At 38.5% G+C, this 18,888-nt stretch overlaps 1 protein-coding gene and 1 long non-coding RNA gene across 4 annotated transcripts; both read right to left on the bottom strand.

Annotated features, from left to right (window-relative positions):
- Window positions 1–899: 899 nt before the first annotated feature.
- On the bottom strand, window positions 900–13,056 carry LOC129777715 (transmembrane GTPase Marf). 3 transcript variants are annotated; one of them, XM_055784154.1, is made up of 10 exons: window positions 12,825–13,056; window positions 12,447–12,570; window positions 11,857–12,369; window positions 5,775–6,064; window positions 5,489–5,719; window positions 5,326–5,433; window positions 2,069–2,992; window positions 1,858–2,004; window positions 1,593–1,789; window positions 900–1,514 (listed from the first exon to the last, which is right to left on the bottom strand). In XM_055784154.1, exons 3-10 carry the CDS (start codon window positions 12,095–12,097, stop codon window positions 1,313–1,315), a joined length of 2,340 nt encoding a protein of 779 aa, XP_055640129.1. In that variant the 5' UTR covers window positions 12,098–12,369; window positions 12,447–12,570; window positions 12,825–13,056; the 3' UTR covers window positions 900–1,312. The 3 variants fall into 3 exon arrangements, with proteins under 3 accessions (XP_055640129.1, XP_055640130.1, XP_055640131.1); XM_055784155.1 differs by lacking the exon at window positions 12,447–12,570; XM_055784156.1 differs by lacking the exon at window positions 12,447–12,570 and having other exon boundaries at window positions 11,857–11,941.
- Window positions 13,057–15,479: 2,423 nt separating this feature from the next.
- Window positions 15,480–16,127, bottom strand: LOC129774597 (uncharacterized). The gene is made up of 3 exons (XR_008742733.1): window positions 15,965–16,127; window positions 15,756–15,851; window positions 15,480–15,690 (listed from the first exon to the last, which is right to left on the bottom strand). It is a non-coding gene; the product is annotated as an uncharacterized LOC129774597 (long non-coding RNA).
- Window positions 16,128–18,888: the final 2,761 nt, after the last annotated feature.

Raw genomic sequence — 18,888 nt, 5'->3', positions numbered from 1 at the left:
TGTCTTTTGAAACCCGGTCCGCTACAATTTTCTTTATACTAGGTATTCACTAGTGAGTATACTGGTGATAATAAGTATGAAAAAACAGTTAAAATAGTGAACGTTTACTCATAAATAGAAAACAATGAGTAAACTTGGAGTTCTGTTATTCAAACATAGAATGTGTATGTCGAATCAAGTATCAAATACACGTGAATTTCCCCCTCTGTTACCCACTATGGCCATTGAACAAAATTAAAGAACTCGCTTCAGCACCGAGAAGTGTCCAACATACAATCAAATCGCGAAAATGACCCAAATTTGCCCGGAGGGTGTGAAACGAATAAGCGAAAAGTTTGGCAATTAGAGTTTCCTGGAGGATCTGCCAAGAAGTGGACATAAACCCGGTTCTACTGAACTCGGATTGAACCAGAAAGTCGTGAATTATATCCGTAAGCATCAATCTGCCTCTATTCATGACTTGGCCAAGGAATTTGGTACCAGCATCAAAATGATCCAATGGATTAAGAGGAACTGATTCTTACACTAAGCTGCTGATCTGATTATGGAATGTGTGTTGTTGGACATTTCGAGAACCTTGGTCCAAATTTATACAACCGTTCCGTAAAAATTCAACCCAAAATCAGCAAAGCATTGTGCACTTCATAACGGCACAAGTATTCCAGTTTCAGAGATTACAAAAAAGCAGAGAGCGTTACAACGAGATCTTATGACAGAACCTCTAGAGCATAGTAATCAAAAATGCATTGTACGCATTTTGCACATAAAAAAATCACACGGCAAAATGTTACTGTTTTTCGGTAAGAACGATATCCGAGACGAGGAAAGGTTTCCGTTATCAAACTAAGGAACATCTTTGCCAAGAAATAACAACTCTGATTTGAATCAAAAGACAAATGTTAATTGATAATTGGGATAATATTTATTTTACAACAGTTGCCATATTCAATGAATAACAGCGCTAATCTACAGCACAGGGAAAAGGTTTTGTTACCTCGCTTTTCCAGATTGTATACACTCTTACAGGTTAAATATAGTAGCTCAATTTTTAATTCAATTTCCTAGGTTTTTTTTTACTTGTTATGGGTAATCGAATGTAGTATTCAAATAAATCTTTTGTAATTATTAAATTATCGGTATTTCAATTACACATCAAAACTGGTAACGATTAAATAATTTTTTTTGCACATGTTGTAAAATTGTATAATTTAACAGATAGGAAGAAACTAAATTTTCCATCTACAGACGATCAGGTCTATATACGTTCGGGCTCTTCTATAGCAATATATTATCATCTTTTATGGGGTAAATTCTAGTTTTCTTTGATGTAGTTACTGTCAAAAATTTCCAACTCTCGCTGAATAAAGTTTGCCTTATTACTCAAAACTTTAATCTGCTTCTGGTTAGATTCGATCACGGCCAGCGAATTTTCGATATCCTTCAGCTCACTGTTCATATCGGTGGTGGCGGTGTCCACCACCCGGCACAGCCGGGCGAAGGTGCTGGATAATTCCCTGTTGTGCAGAAGAAAATGCATTTTGTAATTACAATTAAACGTAGATTTTCATGCTCGTTTATGAGCTGCCACTTACTGCTGCACTTGATGACTGCAGTTGGCCGAAGTAAGATCGACAATTAACTTCAGCTTCCTAGTTGCGTGCTGCACATACTGATTTTTGAAGCACTTTTGTTTAGCTGCATTTGTCCACGAAAGTCGCTCGTATAAATATACACTGCCATACAGGATGCCGGCGCCAACTATCACCCTCCAGCCAATGGTTTTCAGGAGCTGGAAAAATAATTTTAAGTAACAGCTATCAGACGAGTTGCAAAAGAAGTAAATGCAATTCCTATTACCACTCCCGCAACCAGTAATCCTATCGTTCCCTGGGAACCAATCGACGCAACAGCCACCTTTGATATTACCGATAGTTGCTCTTGTGTCAGCAGTTCGTTTTCTGGCATAAGACACATTGGTGAGGTCGGGGACACTATTTGCGAAACCTAAAAAAAAACACAACAGAAGATTCAGATATCAATGTAAAGTTTGCCAAATGTTAGTGCTTACGTTCATGTTACTATTTTGTCTGGTATGGGTAATCGCTTTTCTGTTACCAGCGCGCATTTTCCCGTTGAAGCGTGCGATAAACGCCGTTATACCCCAGGAGAATCGAAAAGTCAAATCCTCTTGGAAATCAGCGCACAAGTTCTGACAATTCAGTGTGTACAACATCTCGAAAGGCTGATTCCTCGCTACTACATGGTGTGTATGAGTTACCATTTTCTCGGAAGGAATCAACGCCGTCATCCTGTCAGTCATTTCACGCTGCGCCGTTTCGACATTCATCGCCAGAGCTGTGCTCAAGCGCGATCTTAGATTTGATCCCAACCCATTTTCAACGTGGGCGTTAATCTCCTTTTTGTAAACGTTGAGCACCAGCGGGTCAGTGTGGAAAGGGAGGTTAAACTCGTCGATGAGCACATTCAATCGCCAGATCTCCTCGTTTAGCGCTTTGGCTACCTTTTGTTCAACTTCCTCAACCATGTTGTGAATTTTCATCTTCATCTCCCGGGTCACCTGCATGAGCTGTGTCTCCGTGGTCGCAATTCGATCCGTGAGCTTCTGCTTTTGTTCTAGCTTTTGGTTGCGCAATGTGTTCGCTCGGTCGTATATGTTATCCAGCATCAAACGCATCTCGCTGGAAATACTTTTGCCCCGCAAACTGTGCTGTTCGAATTTCGTCTTGACGGCACTCTTTGAGATACATTCCTCAAACTTTCTCTCAAAATCTTGAAACTCAAAGTAGCGATTCTGGAAACCGTCGGCAATCGCACCAGCGATCGCCGGTAAACCTTCCGCCTCCTTCAACCGAGCCTGCAGTGTTTCACGAGCCGAAACGAAAAATACGCGCTCCTCCGCTTCCTTCTGGGTTGCAACCTTCAATTCCTTCACGAGGAAATCAATGCAGCGCTCTTGATGTTGTGCTTTCACCTGCAAGCAACGAAATATAATGCTGGTGTATAAAATTCGTGAGGTATGGATAACCAGTACAGGTCGGACTCGATTATCCGGAGACTCGATTATCCGGGATTCGATTATCCGGAATTTAAGACTCGATTATCCGGAGTATTTTATTTTTGATTCTTCAAAATGGTGGATTACATATTTTCTCAGAACCCCATCAATATGGGTATCAAATGAAAGGGCTTGACTAGTAGAATACAGTTACTTATGAAAAATGCAAATCCAAGATGGCCGCCACCACAAGAGGGCGCCATATAATTTATTCACAACCCCATCAATATGGGTATCAAATGAAAGTGCTTGTCTAGTAAAAAACAGTTTTTTTTATGACAAATGCAAATCCAAGATGGCGTTATTTTTTATTTCTTACCTAATTTTTATTTCTTACCTAACTTTCTTTAGAATATTTTAATTATTTACTGTATTCTATTAGTCAAATCATTTTATTTGATAACAATACAGGGTAACTTCGATATAACGTACATTTTACGTTGTATCGAATTGTACGTTATATCGAAACATAATAAAGAACTCAGAAACGTTTATGTTATTTATTGTGTTGCTGTTTGAGTAAGGTTAATGGATAAATTCAACTAGAAGACGAAGCCAACCTTTCTCATGACGTTTCTCTTCGTACTGTTGATTAAAACTTGGTTTATTTAGAATCCGGAATCACAAAACAGTTGTACTTCGGGATTAGTTAAAAGTACAAACCAAGCTTTAGTATCAAAATACAGATAATTCATTGTTCTTTCAGAAAAATACTATTCAAAAAATAATTTCTTTGGACTTTGAAAATGTGTACGTTATAACGAGGGTACGCTATATTGAAGTTTCCCTGTATTGAGGGAAATGCAACAAATACGTAGTCGACTATGTAGTGGCGGTGACCTTTTCGAATTTATGTTGTTGTATTATCCAAGTCAAGCCATTCAGCCATTTTTAGCGGCGGCCAAATTGAATTTTCAAGCAGTTTTATAATGGCAGTATAATTAAAGGTATGTTCCAAATTTCAGATTTAATGTGGGCAATCCTACAAACACTCAAACATACATACAAACAGGGCAAGCTGAATGAAATCATCAAAAAGTAATCAGTTATTTGGGGACAGCGGCCATCTTGGATTTGAATTTTCCATGATTTGCTACGTTCTACTAGTCGAGCACTTTCATTTGATACCCATATTGATGTGGTTTTGAAAAAAAATATATATTTGGCGCCACTTTGTGGTGGCGGCCATTTTGGATTTGCATTCTTAATAAATAACTGTATTCTACTAGTCAATCCCTTTCATTTGATACAGGTCAGACTCGATTATATACAGACTCGATTATATGTGATTCGATTATATACAATTTTGGACTGGATTATATACAGTTTGGGAAAAAATATTTTTTTTATATTTAAAATATGACTTATTTCAAGAAGAAATGTAAACTTTCAACGATATTGCAGCCAAATTAAGAAAGATAGGATTTGAGTGTCAAAGAACAAATTGTAAAGCGGTTTAAGAGCTTTAATTTAATTGATAGGAACAATCCAGTTAGTACAATTTAAAGGATAAAAGAAATAATAACACATTCAAGATTATTAACTTTTAAGTTTTTCACTTCCAAAATGTTATTAAAATACACTAATTTAGATGTTCCACTACTATATCCTATACTAAATTATCTCATCTTTCAAATGAAGGCAACAGAGTTGTCTTTCGTAGCGTACTTATTAATGTAGAGCCAGTTTGAGGCAACAGAGTTCGAAACAGAAAAAAAATTCTATAACTCTGTCATTGTTGAAATTCGAACATATGCGTAGAAGGATTTTTTTCATCAAATATGATCGCCTATCACCTCCTGAGAGAATCTGTATAAATTTATTTTTTTCATGTGAGAAAGGTGTTTTCTGACTTTAAGGGGATGAATCAAAAATCAAATTCCTCTTTTATAATCAAAAAACAAAAAATACAAGCGAATAAAAAAAAATTTTTTGACTCGATTATCCGGAGAATTCGATTATCCGGAGTGAAAAAAAAATCGAGTCCGACCTGTAATAGTCACAATGGATTTTTTTATGCATATAAAATGAAGAAAAAGTGCAACTTGGAATTCTTGTGTGAATGCTATCATACGCAGAAAGCAGCGAGGACAGAAATACTGGCAACAGAAGCAGAAGTCTATGAAACTCGCTTCATTACCTTTTCCAGGTCCTTCTATGAAATGTAGGTGAGGAAAATTGTAGGAAAGAGTTTTGGTGAAAAATCTTTACAAATGAATATTGGTTGAGTCACTAGTAAAAACACTCACCGATTCCTGGAATTCTGGTTCTGATGCCGAAGCATCCCAACGATTGTTCAGTACAAATATATTGGGTTTCGAAAGTCGGGTTGAAACCTCGTGAAAGAAAGATTTTTCCTGGAAGAACGTAGAATTAGAAAACTCTCAACTACCAAAAATAAACCTCATTTACCGCTAGTGTCATAGTTGATTCCGCGTTCAACACCAACACGAAAACATCTGCATTGAGACAATGGTTATCGATCCAGTCATCGAGATTTGGTGAAACATCTACACCTGGTGAATCAACAAACACGACATCGTCTCGCAGCAAACTGCAATGCTTACGTGGCCAAAATATCCGAACCATTGAGCTTTCCGATAGCTTCTCCTGACATAATGCGTTGGCCAATTGTTTGACGGACTGTAATAATTGAAATGGGATTATTTTCCCCCGTAATATAATTATTAATACAAACCGTAACACTCAGTTTCTCGTCACATCCCTCCTTCACCAGATACGCTTCATCCCCATCGACACCCTCAACCTGACAGAAACAGTTGGTGGTGTGTCCGATTCCGCTCGGAAGGATTTTGTCCTTCAACATAGCGTTAATGACGGAACTTTTGCCGTTCGATGTGCGTCCGAAGAAAGCCACCTTCATGTGATCTCGGGCGAGTACTTCCCGGATACCGGACACCTTGAGCACGTAGCTTTTGAATTGTTCCGCCTCAGCCTTGTCGACAATTTCCACGATCGTTGGGAGAGCTGAGAAAATACGAAGCACCCGTTTATTGTTAATCCTGAGTTTAAATCTCATAAGCAAGGCGTCGTGCATAAATTACGTAACTCGAGAAGGAGGGAGGAAGTGGACGTGATCGTTACGTAACATATTTCCATTTTTATTCTCAAATAAATTCACGCGCCCCTATATGCTTGAGCAGCTAGCTTCGATAGCTAGACCGAATGAGGTGTGTTTCTTGAGCCAAGGTGATAAAGCACGTGTTTTAATGGGCTTAGTTGCTGCCGAATATGCATCGCTGTCGCTAACGCTAACGACTCGAAAAACCAGATGGATCTTCGAAAGAGCTGACTGGACCGCTTATCAAAAAACCTCCGACTTTCTGCTAACTAGGAACAAACCGACCACCAACTTTCAACAAAATCATCATGGAGGCGGCCGTAGCCTGCATCCCAATAACGAAAGCCGCTCCGGGCAAAAAATCGCTGCTTTGGTTGTCCGAGGACATCAAATGGAAGAACAGGAAGCGGAGGAAGTTCCTCGGTGCGGCTAAACGACTACCACTGGGAGACCCTATGAAGGAAGCTGCGATGAACAGTCGGAATTTCACCATCGAGGAACTTTCCGTCACCCTACGTTCCGCTAAAGATGGGTCAACCGGCCCTGATGGTATCGGCTATAAGCTGCAGAAACAACTGTCTCTGCTTGGACAGTTCGTTCTTCTCAACATCTTCAACGATCTGTGGAGTACATACGAATATCCCGAGGGTTGGTGACATAGTCCAGTAATACCCATACCTAAGGTCGGCCAAAGCAGCAACGACATCAAAGGCTACCGTCCAATTTCCCTAACCTCCTATTCATCCAAGATCCTGGAAAGAATGGCGAAAACTTTGCTTCCGCCGCCATCTCGAGGAAGTTAAGAAGAGCTGTGCCACCCGATTGAACCTTCTGAAAATTATCTCCAAACCGCACCGGAGCAACAACAGGAAAATCCGGTTACGGGTGGCCAAAGCTATCGTCAGCAGCCGCCTCACCTATGGCCTCGAGCTGACTGTATGGCTGGAGACAAGCTCCCAAAACCTCTGGCACCGATTTATAACAAGGCATTATGGACTGTTTTCGGCTTTTTGCCATCAACACCAGCTACCTCTGTCTGCGTTGAAATTGGGGATCTCCTTTCGACCTAATCATCGACTTGGACATCGTATTTAGGACTGACAGTTCTTTGTCGAAACCCACCTGATCGCCCTTAGCAACACGATCCTGCAGCGGGTGGAGCATTCCAACCTTCCCCCGGTGGCAAAACAATCCTGGTTTGGAACGAACGATTGGAGGTTCATTCTCGTGGAGAACGGTATCAGGAATAACTTCCGAGCCAGGGGGAGCTCAGCCGGACTGCCAAAACATTTTAAAGCCATTTTAGCTAAAAAAAAATACCGTCTCCACAAATCAGGTACATGAGCCATCAGGAGTTGGATTTGCGGTAATCGACGGTAATAACACACTGATTTCCAGTAAAAAAGTGGGGGACATCTGCCAAGTCTTCTCGGCAGAAGTGGCCGGCATTTTAGAGGCAACCACAATCGTGTCCTCCAAGCCACTGCTGGTCGTCACCGATTCGGCAAGTGCCATTGATGCCATCGGTGCGGCTAGGTCCTGACACTCATGGGCACAGGCCGTCAGGAAGTACCTATTGCCCGACACTGTGCTCATGTGGGTTCCGGACACAGTAGCATCGAAAAGAATAAAGGACCGTTTTTCACTCGGGAGGTGCCGCTTGACGACATGAAATTGTGGATCACCAACTCTTTTCGCACCTTTTGGTCTGAAAGGTGGCTCACAGAGAGAGGACTGTTCCTCAGAAAGGTTAAGGGCTCCATTGCAAGGTTCGAGGTTGTAAAAACGATGCCAGAACAACGAATCCTGTCCAGACTGAGGACCGGTCATTGTTCGGCCTCGCACGGCTTCAACGGAGGACCTTTCCGATTACTCTGCGACCACTGCCATATCCACTATTCCATCGAACTTTTTTTTTGTGGTTACCTCAAATATGACGATCTTCGAAATCTTTACGGAATCAGCGGGAGCGTACGATATCTCAAGCGATGACCCAGGGAGAGTAGCATCACTTTTTTGCTACTTAAAATATGCCGAACTATTTTTCAGGGTCTAAGGGTGGGTTTAGACTAGTGATATATTCATGTGAAGAAATATGATGAGAGTTATAGAAATCGCATCAACTGTTTACACTAGCGTGAACTTCTATAATAAATATATTCATATTTTCGGTGAATTTATTCACCTGAAGTAGAACTGCATCCAACTTTAATGATTTCTCACCAGTGAGATTTCACAAGCGTTTACATATGCTGAATTTATTCAAGTTATATATACCTAGAATAAGTGTACAATATTCATTTTCACCCGTTTACACCTATTTTCAGGTGATTAAATCCATCTATAGCTATAGATCTCCCTAGTGTAAACCCGCCATAACGCATGCACAATGGATCAGCCACTAAGATCCTTGTTCCTTCCCCTCCACGAGGAAAAGGAAAAAGAACACCTCAGCATCCTCAACGGTACGGCTTCCTCTAAACTGGCCTGGAGCCATGGTCCGAGGACATCCCTACCATCTGGCAAGCAAGCAGCAATTGTAGAAAATCCAGTATTTTTGTTTAGTTATTTTGAAAATGTTTTATTGTGTCTTTTTTCTCGTTGATATTTCAAGGTCAAATTTATGCAGTCATTTTATGTTTAACGTTTGATGTACATTTACTGTAAGTTGCTTCTACCTTGCGGCAAGGTTCACTGTCGTCACTACAGAGGTGGGTTAGTTAGAGCTCCGCAATTGCAGAGCAAATGTTCCAAGGTTTCGCTTTAGGCATTACAAAAGCGACAAATATCATCTTGTACTAAACCAATGTTTTTCAGATGCTATTTACTCTGACAGTATCCTGTTATAAGACCAGTAAATGTGCTGAAGTATTTCTTATTAAGACTCAGCAATTGTTGTGTTATTTTAATACTGGGCGTGATCATTTTTTTTGACTGGTTAAGTTGTACAGCCATCCAGTTGACCGTCACTTCCCGGTCTTCCCATTTCATCAGCTCACTCTTAAACACACAATCAGAAATTCCACAGAATGGTTCTGGATCAGCGAAGGGTGAGCTTGAGCCGCGTCTTGCGAGTTCATCTGCTTGTTCGTTCCCCTCTATACCGCAATGGTCAGGAATCCAGTACAGTTGTACCGAACTTATCTGACTTAGTTGCCGTAAAAGGCAAATGCATTCCCAGACAATTTTTGAATAGCACTTGAAAGCATCAAGGGCTTCAAGTGCCGCTTGACTGTCAAGAAGATGCAAATATTGGCATGTCTATAATTTCTCTTGAGTCAGACATTTATACATTTCATTATTGCAGCTACTTTAGAGCGCTTCTCTTAGCTTTCAGCTGATCATGTTGGTTCGAAAATAACAGATGAAGGATCACGATCGATAGTGCGCACCATGATCTCGTCGATGACGATAGAGAACAGTAATGGTGAAAATAAACAGCCTTGCCTAACACCAGCCGCGATCCGGTTTGGGTCAGACGAAACACCGGCCTCGTACTGCACTGATTAGTTCATCCGGAACTCCCTTGCGTCTCAGGGCCATCAGCTGTCATAGCGTCGCATCTATCTTCTCCTTGACTTGGTTGAGGATTACCTTGCACAGGACTTTAATAACTACGCACAGCATCACGCCGCCTTGCCTCTTTCTTTGGGACCTGGATAAGTATGCATATATAGAGGCGAATGAACTTCAAAGTTTAAAGCCTCTTAACACTCCTATACTCGCGCATTGGTCTGTCAGACCGAGAAATCAATAATTCGTTCATTTCTCAGAAAATATCAACACTACGACTTTGCGATTCTATCTAGCTTTGTTATTAGTCGTTCGTCATCGTTTGGCGTATCGCATGTGTTGGTACAAAGGGAACGTGTGCCACTTTTTAACACTTTCGGTCTGACACACCGACGCGAGTATAGGAGTAACTTTTTTGGACAAGTGCCTTTTTTCATATTCTAGAATATTGTTGAATGAAATGTATAAATTAATGTTAGTGGCGTGGAATATTTATTGAATATTATGCATAAGGTCATTATCGGACTATTCTTATTTGATTTCGGTCCCTTTAGTCCCTTTTGTAACAGGATTGAACGGATTTTACTATTCGTCGTTAGATTCATATGTTCAAAAGCAAAATATAAATGTTTGACTTTCGTATAGTTATTCGCTAAATATAATGGTCATACATATACACACTTGTGAAAGAATTTCACTTGTGGAATAATTGTAAACAGTAAACTATAAACTAATCGGTGGCTTATAATAATTTTTAACAGTTACAGTTTCGGGGATTTTGTTTTTATAATGAACAATATCGACAAGAAAACAAGAAAAAGAAAAGGAAGTTCCTAGAAATCCTTTTATATCATCTTTTTACGCCCCATCTAAAAAAAAGCATTAATTCTTAATTTACCAAGAATACAGCATATAAGAATATTAGAAATATGCAAACTTTATATTCCAAAATCTTTATCATCTGATAATTATCTAAAAGGTCGTTATACATTCTTCTCTTCGATAAAAGACCCGAAAAACACGCAACAACTGCATGAAATGTAAAAAATATGTTTGTTTCGAGCATGCAGTTATGCAATGTTCTGATTCTTACTCCAATGAAGCCACAATCTATTAATACACTTTTATGTTATTTTATAGCTCTTTATACTTCCATGAATTATATTCAGTTGCTTACTTTTTATTAATAAGAGTGAAAAATTCGAATTTCGTTATTTGTGTTGGAGTGTCAAAAATTACTCTGTCTGGAGGCTGATTTAGATGACTATTAAAACTTAATAAAGACGACAAAAACATATTTTTTGAAGTTTTTCATTCAATCATACCCTCTTCTTCAAATAAATGCCAAATACACAATAGCAACATTACAGAGAAGTTCAATTTTAGGTCTGTGACACCGTGCGCGAGTATACGTGTTATGATTTTGCACGCGAGTACAGGAGGGTTAAAAACAAAGAAAGAAAGAAAGTATGCATATCGCGCTGGTGTGATCGAAGATACTGCACACCCTGATGTCGTCTATAGACGACGCTCGTAGCGGAAGGGGTAAACATGTCGGCATATAGGCGATCGACCTCCAGAACTTTGCTGAATTTTATACTTTTGATTGCTGCTTCTATCTCTCGCAATGACGCAATGACAGCGCTTCTGTATTGACGCGGTAAATGCGTCTCACTGGAAGCTACTTGTAGTGTTCGAACCAGCATTCCAGCTGATTGGGGTCGGTTATCAACTAATCAGTCGCGTCTTTCACAGACATCTTGGTATTCATCCTTGCTCCATTCAGTCGTGATAGATCGTAGAGGAGGCGAAAGCTGCCGGTTGCAGCGGCTCTCTTCCCTTCGTTAACAAGAGTCAGCCCACACACGTTCCATACGTGTTCAATCGACGATCGAGCTCCCTCCGTTGAACCCGCACTACTTAATTCTTCAATTCTCAGTTCCGTAGGATTGGCCTGATCTGCATCGCTTCAACAAGCCTGAGGCAGTTTCAGGCGTCCCTACAAATGGTTATAATAATTGTTCTGATGTTCCATTTATTTATACCAATATAACTTTCCCATCACTTCCTATACGCTGAAGCATTTTGAAACCTTAGAATACCTGCTGTTTGTGTTATAAATTTTGGTTGTGCTGACGGCCTTCGAAGATGACCTCAGTAACGTAAGCTTAACTGTTGTACTCACCATTGATGAATCCCGTTGTTTCCACGACATAGTCTTCTATCTCTCCGAATATGTCATTGATCTTTTTCTTGGCCCGCACAAAGATCTGAAGTGGAGACACATCGTTGTGTCCAACGGTGCCGACAACATGAAGTCCCCGCGGCGATGTGTTTGCGTCGATAAGCGCCGCCGTATCGTATGTGGATGCCACCCCATTCGTACCGGTCATCAGTGAGATGGTGCGGTTGAGATAGGCGGCCATTATGGAAATTGTTTCGTTTGATTTTTCGTTATCGTTGCCGGATACCGATACCGTTTTGTCCGGAGATTTCGAGTTGTAATTGCCGTAAAAGTTTTTTGTTAATCGAACAAACGCCCGAACAAGTAGATTGCGATTTTCGCGACAACGCGAATTTTTAAATTAATATTTTATCATACAACAGTGACGACGTCGATGGGTATAACAGTTTTGGTAGCAAAAAGAAGCGAATTAGAAAAGTACTTGTGTATTTCGGCTTTTTTTCGAATATTCTCCTATAACACACATTTTAGAAAAAAAAAAGAGAAGGGAATTGACTGTTTTTTCGAGATTTGTGACAACTAATGATTACATCAAACAAAACTAAATGTACTACGACGAAAAAAGTATATGTGCACCGTGAGATATGTATCTCGTTATTTCTCCGGAATTTTCTTCGATTGCGGTACTTTATTTAACGCAACTCAAGTATATAACTGAAAATAAATGAAAGATAAAAATGATTATTCCAAAGAGAAACGAAGCAGCTTCACGTGGATTGCTGAGGTGAAATAAATGACTACCATCATTTTTCTGTAGACCGGAAAATGGAGAAGGGGTGCATTTCTTTTTAAAGAACGCAAAACGAAAATTACGTACTTAAGAAGCAATTGAATATGCATTTACAAATACGAACAAAAGCTATGTTTAGATGACGGGAAATGATAAAAAAAAATGCTCATCCACGAACCTGTTTCGACTCTGACATATTAACAAGCGCCTGTAAATCTAGCCAATCATTAACTTCAACAGTGTGGATTAATGCATGTCTGCACCATCGATAAATTGATGTACATTAAATATGCTTTTTTTCGGCTGAAAAATCCCACAACAAACTGAAACTGATGCGAAATATCTGCTGATGCACTTTTCTTTTCAACAACATGCGTGATGTAACTTATTGGCTTTCCAAAGCATTGGTTGGTATGTATATAAATGGAATTGTCATTTCGCCCTTAAACCATTAGGGATGTTCAAGCCACCAGTTTGACAATGAGCTTATTTCACTTACGATGTTTATTAATAGGAGATGGATCCGTTTGTTCGGCTTGTTCAAGGTGGCTGTATATTATGTTTCCGGAGGGCAAATATTTGACCCTTTTTGGCACATAAAATTTTGTGCAAACACTTTTTTGTATGTCACTCTTCAATTATCAACAGTGGTAAACAATTCCAAAGATCGAACATGGAAAAAATCGATTGGAATACTTTCTGTAACGTAACCATGTACTGACAGAATTGATGAACAGGTCGAAAAGAAAATTTTAGGCACTCAATAACTGAATATTTACATGTCGTGTTTTATGTCAAATATATTTGATAAGTACAGTTGATCAAATTTTATCTATCAAAAAGTCTTTCAAGACCCTCATTGACCATCTTTGTGTTGTTACAGAATAGCTACGTCCACGCAACAATCATCAGCGATGGAGATCGATCCACGGTCGAAATAAGATCGATTCATCCATACAACTGCTCTGCTCTGCCAGACACATCGGGCTACTGTTCTATAAATAACTCAACAATGATCAAGCAACTGTCTCCGCTGTCCGGTGGTCCAACTGGATAATGGAAGAACAGAAAGAATACTCTTACGCCTAAATGGCTACTGTGTGAATGTACCATATGTAATGGTATAGAAGGAATACTGGCGAATGGCAACTGTGTAATGTGCTAATTATAGATATGATAACCATGTGACATGTACACGATTAAAATTCGGCTCTGTTACAGCTAGATTGCTAATGAGCCTTAAATAAATAAATGGGATAAAAAAAAAGTCTTATACATTTGGCTCTGGCAATTGGCAATCTAACGCAAAACGTAAACGATCAGTGAGACATCTGGATTTTGTTTTTGAGCTGTATGTTAGCTTTTATGCACGGGTATGACTAAAACGTCAAATCCCTCATATTGCCAGTGTACCCAATCTTGCTGCGGTTCACTGACATTTTGGTTCTGTCAATTACTGTTGTTTACAACTCGGTCCGGTTATATAGTCGAATAGTGGCTAACTTTAAACTCCATGTTGAATGTGAACACCTCCATGTGAAACCGAAATATGAAAATCGCTCATGCAGTTAGAAATAAAGCAGCGCATATTTCTTCATTTTTATTATCTCCGTGATTTCAACGATTTCAATCCTCGCAAATGATATGTTGGTAAACAAATGACGCCATATTGATTTTGATTTTGGGTAGCCTATATTCAATTGATGTCTAGCCCCTGCTTTTATGATCATGAGCATAGGTGAAACTACGCCAAGTTGTATGGAGGTTCCCGAATACAATAAGAATTATAATTTTTATTTTTTTTAATTATATTTTTTCGTTATAATGATTGCTACATTTCAGTGTGGATCATGATACCTGTCAACTAATTTCGGTGGACTCGGTAAAGGCAGCAGAAAAATCGAAAGTAAAAGAACCGAACCGTAAAAGAACCGAAATAACGATAAGCTACCCAGCAAACATTAAATCGTATAATTTTGTACGTGCCAAGTCTTAGGCCGATTACACATTATCCGGTTTCTGCCGGACCGGTTTCAAAAAACGCCGCTGGGTGTGGACGGAAAACCGGATAACAATGTGAAAGAGACCTCGCGCTACACAAAACCGTACATCTCTTACATACAAATACACTACACAAAACTGTACATCTCTCACATAGACATGCATGCATTTATTTATATAGTGGATTGACAGGTACACATTGCTGCAAACAGCCGGGTGACGTCTTTAGAGAACCCCCATTGAACTGACAGGAGCCAACATATCGGGTATCCCACTGACATTTTCCCTTTGTTTTCTTATGAATTGGGTATCCCACTGACAGTTCTGCTTGAGATTTTGCTAACGATCCTAGCATCAATCATAGCACCCGGCTGGCTGCAAATATTCCGGCTACATGCAGCTGTTTGCAGACCGAAAATTTTAAAACCACAGCTGCTGCGGCAACCACGAGCATTTTCATATTGTGTGGCACATCAGGAGCATGGTCAAAGTAAGAGCAGCCCTCACGGCATTAGCGCATCCTGGATCATAACGGTGTTCTTGCAGCACCTATCGTAAATACTTCCGCCCCACTTTAGAATAACTAAATTTAGTCCAGTTGCGGTGTAGTCATTCATACGCTCAGTTATTTTGTTTCTAAACATACACAAATAGCATGATTTTTTCACACGTTCTGTTGCCACATATTGGTTCAACAGTCTCAGAAACAAGTGTACAATTTTAAGACCGAAAAAATAATAACGGCACTATTTATTTATATGTGTAATGTGTTCATTTCCTGTGATTGTCTTGGAATTTGTCTACGAGATAATATGTGCCCTTCCATTCATTCTAGAGTGTTTTTTATTTCACCATTGCAGTAGAAATCTGTACGATTAAAATAACATCATAATTCCTTCCTAAAAATAACATAATGATTCATTCAAATGCTATCCCATTGCTGCATCCGCAGATCCTCGTCCAGAAACGGGCTCAGCATATGCCACAATTCGTCGAGCACCTACTCCTCTTCGTCGATCGCGTCCCAAATCAGGTCAAACTGTCTGAAATACCCAATAAGAATATTAGGAGAGCTATTTTTGATGTGCTCAAATAAACAAAGACTGACCTCCTCATAAAATCTCGATAAAGTCGCTCAAAATATGCCCTTTGAAGAACCAGTTGGAGATTTGTTTGACATCATCGAACTTGTTCAGTAGCGAATCTGTGAACAATACAAAAACGGAAGATAATTTAAGAATTCGTAGTTGCTGTGAGCTAAACATAAACAGAAGTTAATTTAATAGCTCGATTAATTTGTCAGAAGACACTACACACCGTTGAACACAATCCATGGCAAAACACTCCATGACGACCTCGTGTGCCTGTGATCATTGCTTCGCTTTGAGCAGAAACTTTCATCACTGAAATTTTTCACTGCAGCTAAATAAAGAAGCGAAATAAAAAATTCAGTGTCCATACCACTTGCAAATTCTGTTTGATTTCAAAATCAACAAACAAACGTCAAATGGCACACACATACTAATATATGGGGCGAAAAATTGCCTGAATTGTACTAATACTAACAGACATGAAAACAACTGTCAATTCGCGTGGAGGTTCCTGCTCCGGTTTTGGGAATTGATAGTGATAATTGATTTTCGGGTGCAGTTAACACATATTTAAAAATAAAAATTAAGAATGAAATTAAACATTTTCTTATAAAATATGTTCTTAATGCAATAGAGTTACACGTTCTTTTGCAAGTGATGAAAACCCCCTGAACAAGAATTGTGTTTCATAATAATTTCATATTACAATGATGAGTTTTAGTGACAATATCAAGAAAATTATACAAAAATGGTTAAGTAAGAATCAGTATTACGAGTTTTAAGTGATCACATAATATAAAGTAAAAATTTTCATTAAAAGTTTGAACAATTTAACTGTCTTACGGTCTGATATTCTCATAGAGAATGATTTACTTTCCCAAACCGGTGTCTGTACCAGACGTCGACACAATACTACTGTCATCGCGTATAATGCTTCTCCGGTCACCGGACATTGCAGTCGAAGTGGACGGCTGCATCACGGCGCCGTGAAGAGGTTGGTACGGTCGAAATTTGCCATTTAGGATTCTAACCGGTCCGGCGGAAACCGGATAATGTGTAATCGCCCTTACAAGAAATCCGAATAAATCAGAATCGCATATAATATCAATCAAAGTATGTATCGTGTATATTTGAAATCGCATAAAATGTAAAAACTCGATTTTATATACCATTATCAAATTAAGTCGCAGTTCGGTATAATAAACATCAATTTTATGATGTATATTGTCGTAAAATATAATTAATCCGCATAATGTGCGTATATTACGCTGATGCAGTTTATGTGTCGTATAAGCGTATAATTTAAATCGATTCAGTACTGTAGTAAATCGTGTTGCATGCTGAAGAAAATCATGAAACAGTAATCATTTTAGATCCTAATAAAGAACATATTACATCTTATTGAAATGTCAATAAAAAGCCGATGCACTCGAAAGTTTTAACCGCTGTTGAATTAAATTTCAGATAGCCGCGCGATATAGCTGGTGGATGATAATCCAGACGACCGGAGTTCGAACCCACATCGGAGCAGTTTCCACCAAACATCGATCTGTGTCATTTTAAACATTTATATTCCACTCCCAACATAAGTCAATCAATCAATTATTATTTCTACGAACATAAATACTCATATATAAAAATGGCGATTCGTGAGGTTATAATAAACATTTTACGAAAATATTTTGCGCCATTTGTTTTTTTTTCTATGTCTGTAATAAATCGTATATGAGTATGGCAAAAGTCGTATTTGGTGCTTTGACAATTCATGAATATATTCATATTAGATCGCAATTCAATTCCAACATAATCGCTATTATAGCCGGTCAAAGTTGCATATTCATCCAAACAAATTCGGTAAGCATTTGCCATGTATGTATATGGCCTCCACTTTTGCATGCATATGCCAGTTAGGCGCGTTATATGCCAACCAAATTTTAGGGCATATGATGTTATATATACGCTTGTTATGCGATTTAATGTTTGCTGGGTAAGCTCTTATATTACATCAAATATGCTGATTTGTATGAACATCCCGATGAGAACTGTTAATCGGCAAACGATTCCAATACAAAATCGGAGTGAGCTGTTCGATTTGAAGCGAAGATGATTCTGAGGATAAATATCTATAGACAAGAAGAGTGACTCAAATGATTCGTATGTCTAAAACGTTATGTAAGTTCCATGTTTTCAAGAAACAAATCAGTCTTTTTTATACCTCGTATAATTAAAAATCCATAATATTACAAAAAAAAAACTCTTCTAATTGATTATATCTTCTAGTATACTTGAATTATTGTAATATTGACCACTTCTATTTTTAAGAACTGTTATCCAACAAATTGTGATCCATTTATTCCACGGCTTTTGCAATCCTTACTTCATTTATTGTCTACGCCAGTCTGACATATCTAAGTATGAGCGACGTATCTTCAAGAGGTTTTGTTCACCAATATGCAATAATGACCCAGTTTTTCATTATCCCGTGGCACCATTTTTCTGATTGTATTTTTTTTTCTACTATACAAACGGTTGAAATTGTATTCAAATCATATAATTATATTATAAAATTATTATCACATCTATTCGTGTAATTTACATTTTTAGCTGGAATAATATATAAATTACATTCTCGTACAGATTGGATCATCGATTTTCACGCCAAATGCGAAAGATAAAAGGAATAGACAATGGAAGAAAATTGATTGGACCAAAGCAGCGTTTCAATCGAACTTTTTATTGCTGTATTCACCCTTGAAATGTAAAAATCAATTCCACTAATACAATTTTGTATTTAAATTGGAAGATTTCTGAATACCAATAAGTACTAGTATTGGTGATTTTAAACAAGTACATTCGAGGCGAAAAAAATAAAATCATATTCCTGAAGTTTCCGATTATGACAAATGTTTTAAATTATCTACAACTCGAAATGACTGAATTTAAGCAAAAAATAATGATAATAATTATTATTTTATCATGAGAATAGAGGAATCGAATAAGCAATAAAATTGGATTGGAAAAATGCTTCATAATTGGCTAGAGATAATCAGTAATTGCAATTAGTGTCTAGTGGTCCTTGCGGTTGATATATTGTCTCTACTCCATTGGTTCACTCACTATCAACGCCAGATCTGAATATAAGTCTTAAGA

This window comes from Toxorhynchites rutilus, chromosome 3 (assembly GCF_029784135.1).
Source record: "Toxorhynchites rutilus septentrionalis strain SRP chromosome 3, ASM2978413v1, whole genome shotgun sequence".
In the NCBI taxonomy this organism is placed as follows: Eukaryota; Metazoa; Arthropoda; class Insecta; order Diptera; family Culicidae; genus Toxorhynchites; species Toxorhynchites rutilus.
The sequence above is the reverse complement of the archived record's forward strand: the minus strand, read 5'-3'. Positions and strand labels throughout refer to the sequence as shown.

Bases quoted from the DNA above. Each gene is read 5' to 3' on its own strand.
- LOC129777715 (XM_055784154.1), bottom strand. From the start codon at position 12,097: ATGGCCGCCTATCTCAACCGCACCATCTCACTGATGACCGGTACGAAT. The intron at 2,993-5,325 runs GTGAGTGTTTTT...CGTTGCTTGCAG, and splicing joins AACCAGAATTCCAGGAATCG to GTGAAAGCACAACATCAAGA. The intron at 1,790-1,857 runs GTAATAGGAATT...TTATTTTTCCAG, and splicing joins GATTACTGGTTGCGGGAGTG to CTCCTGAAAACCATTGGCTG.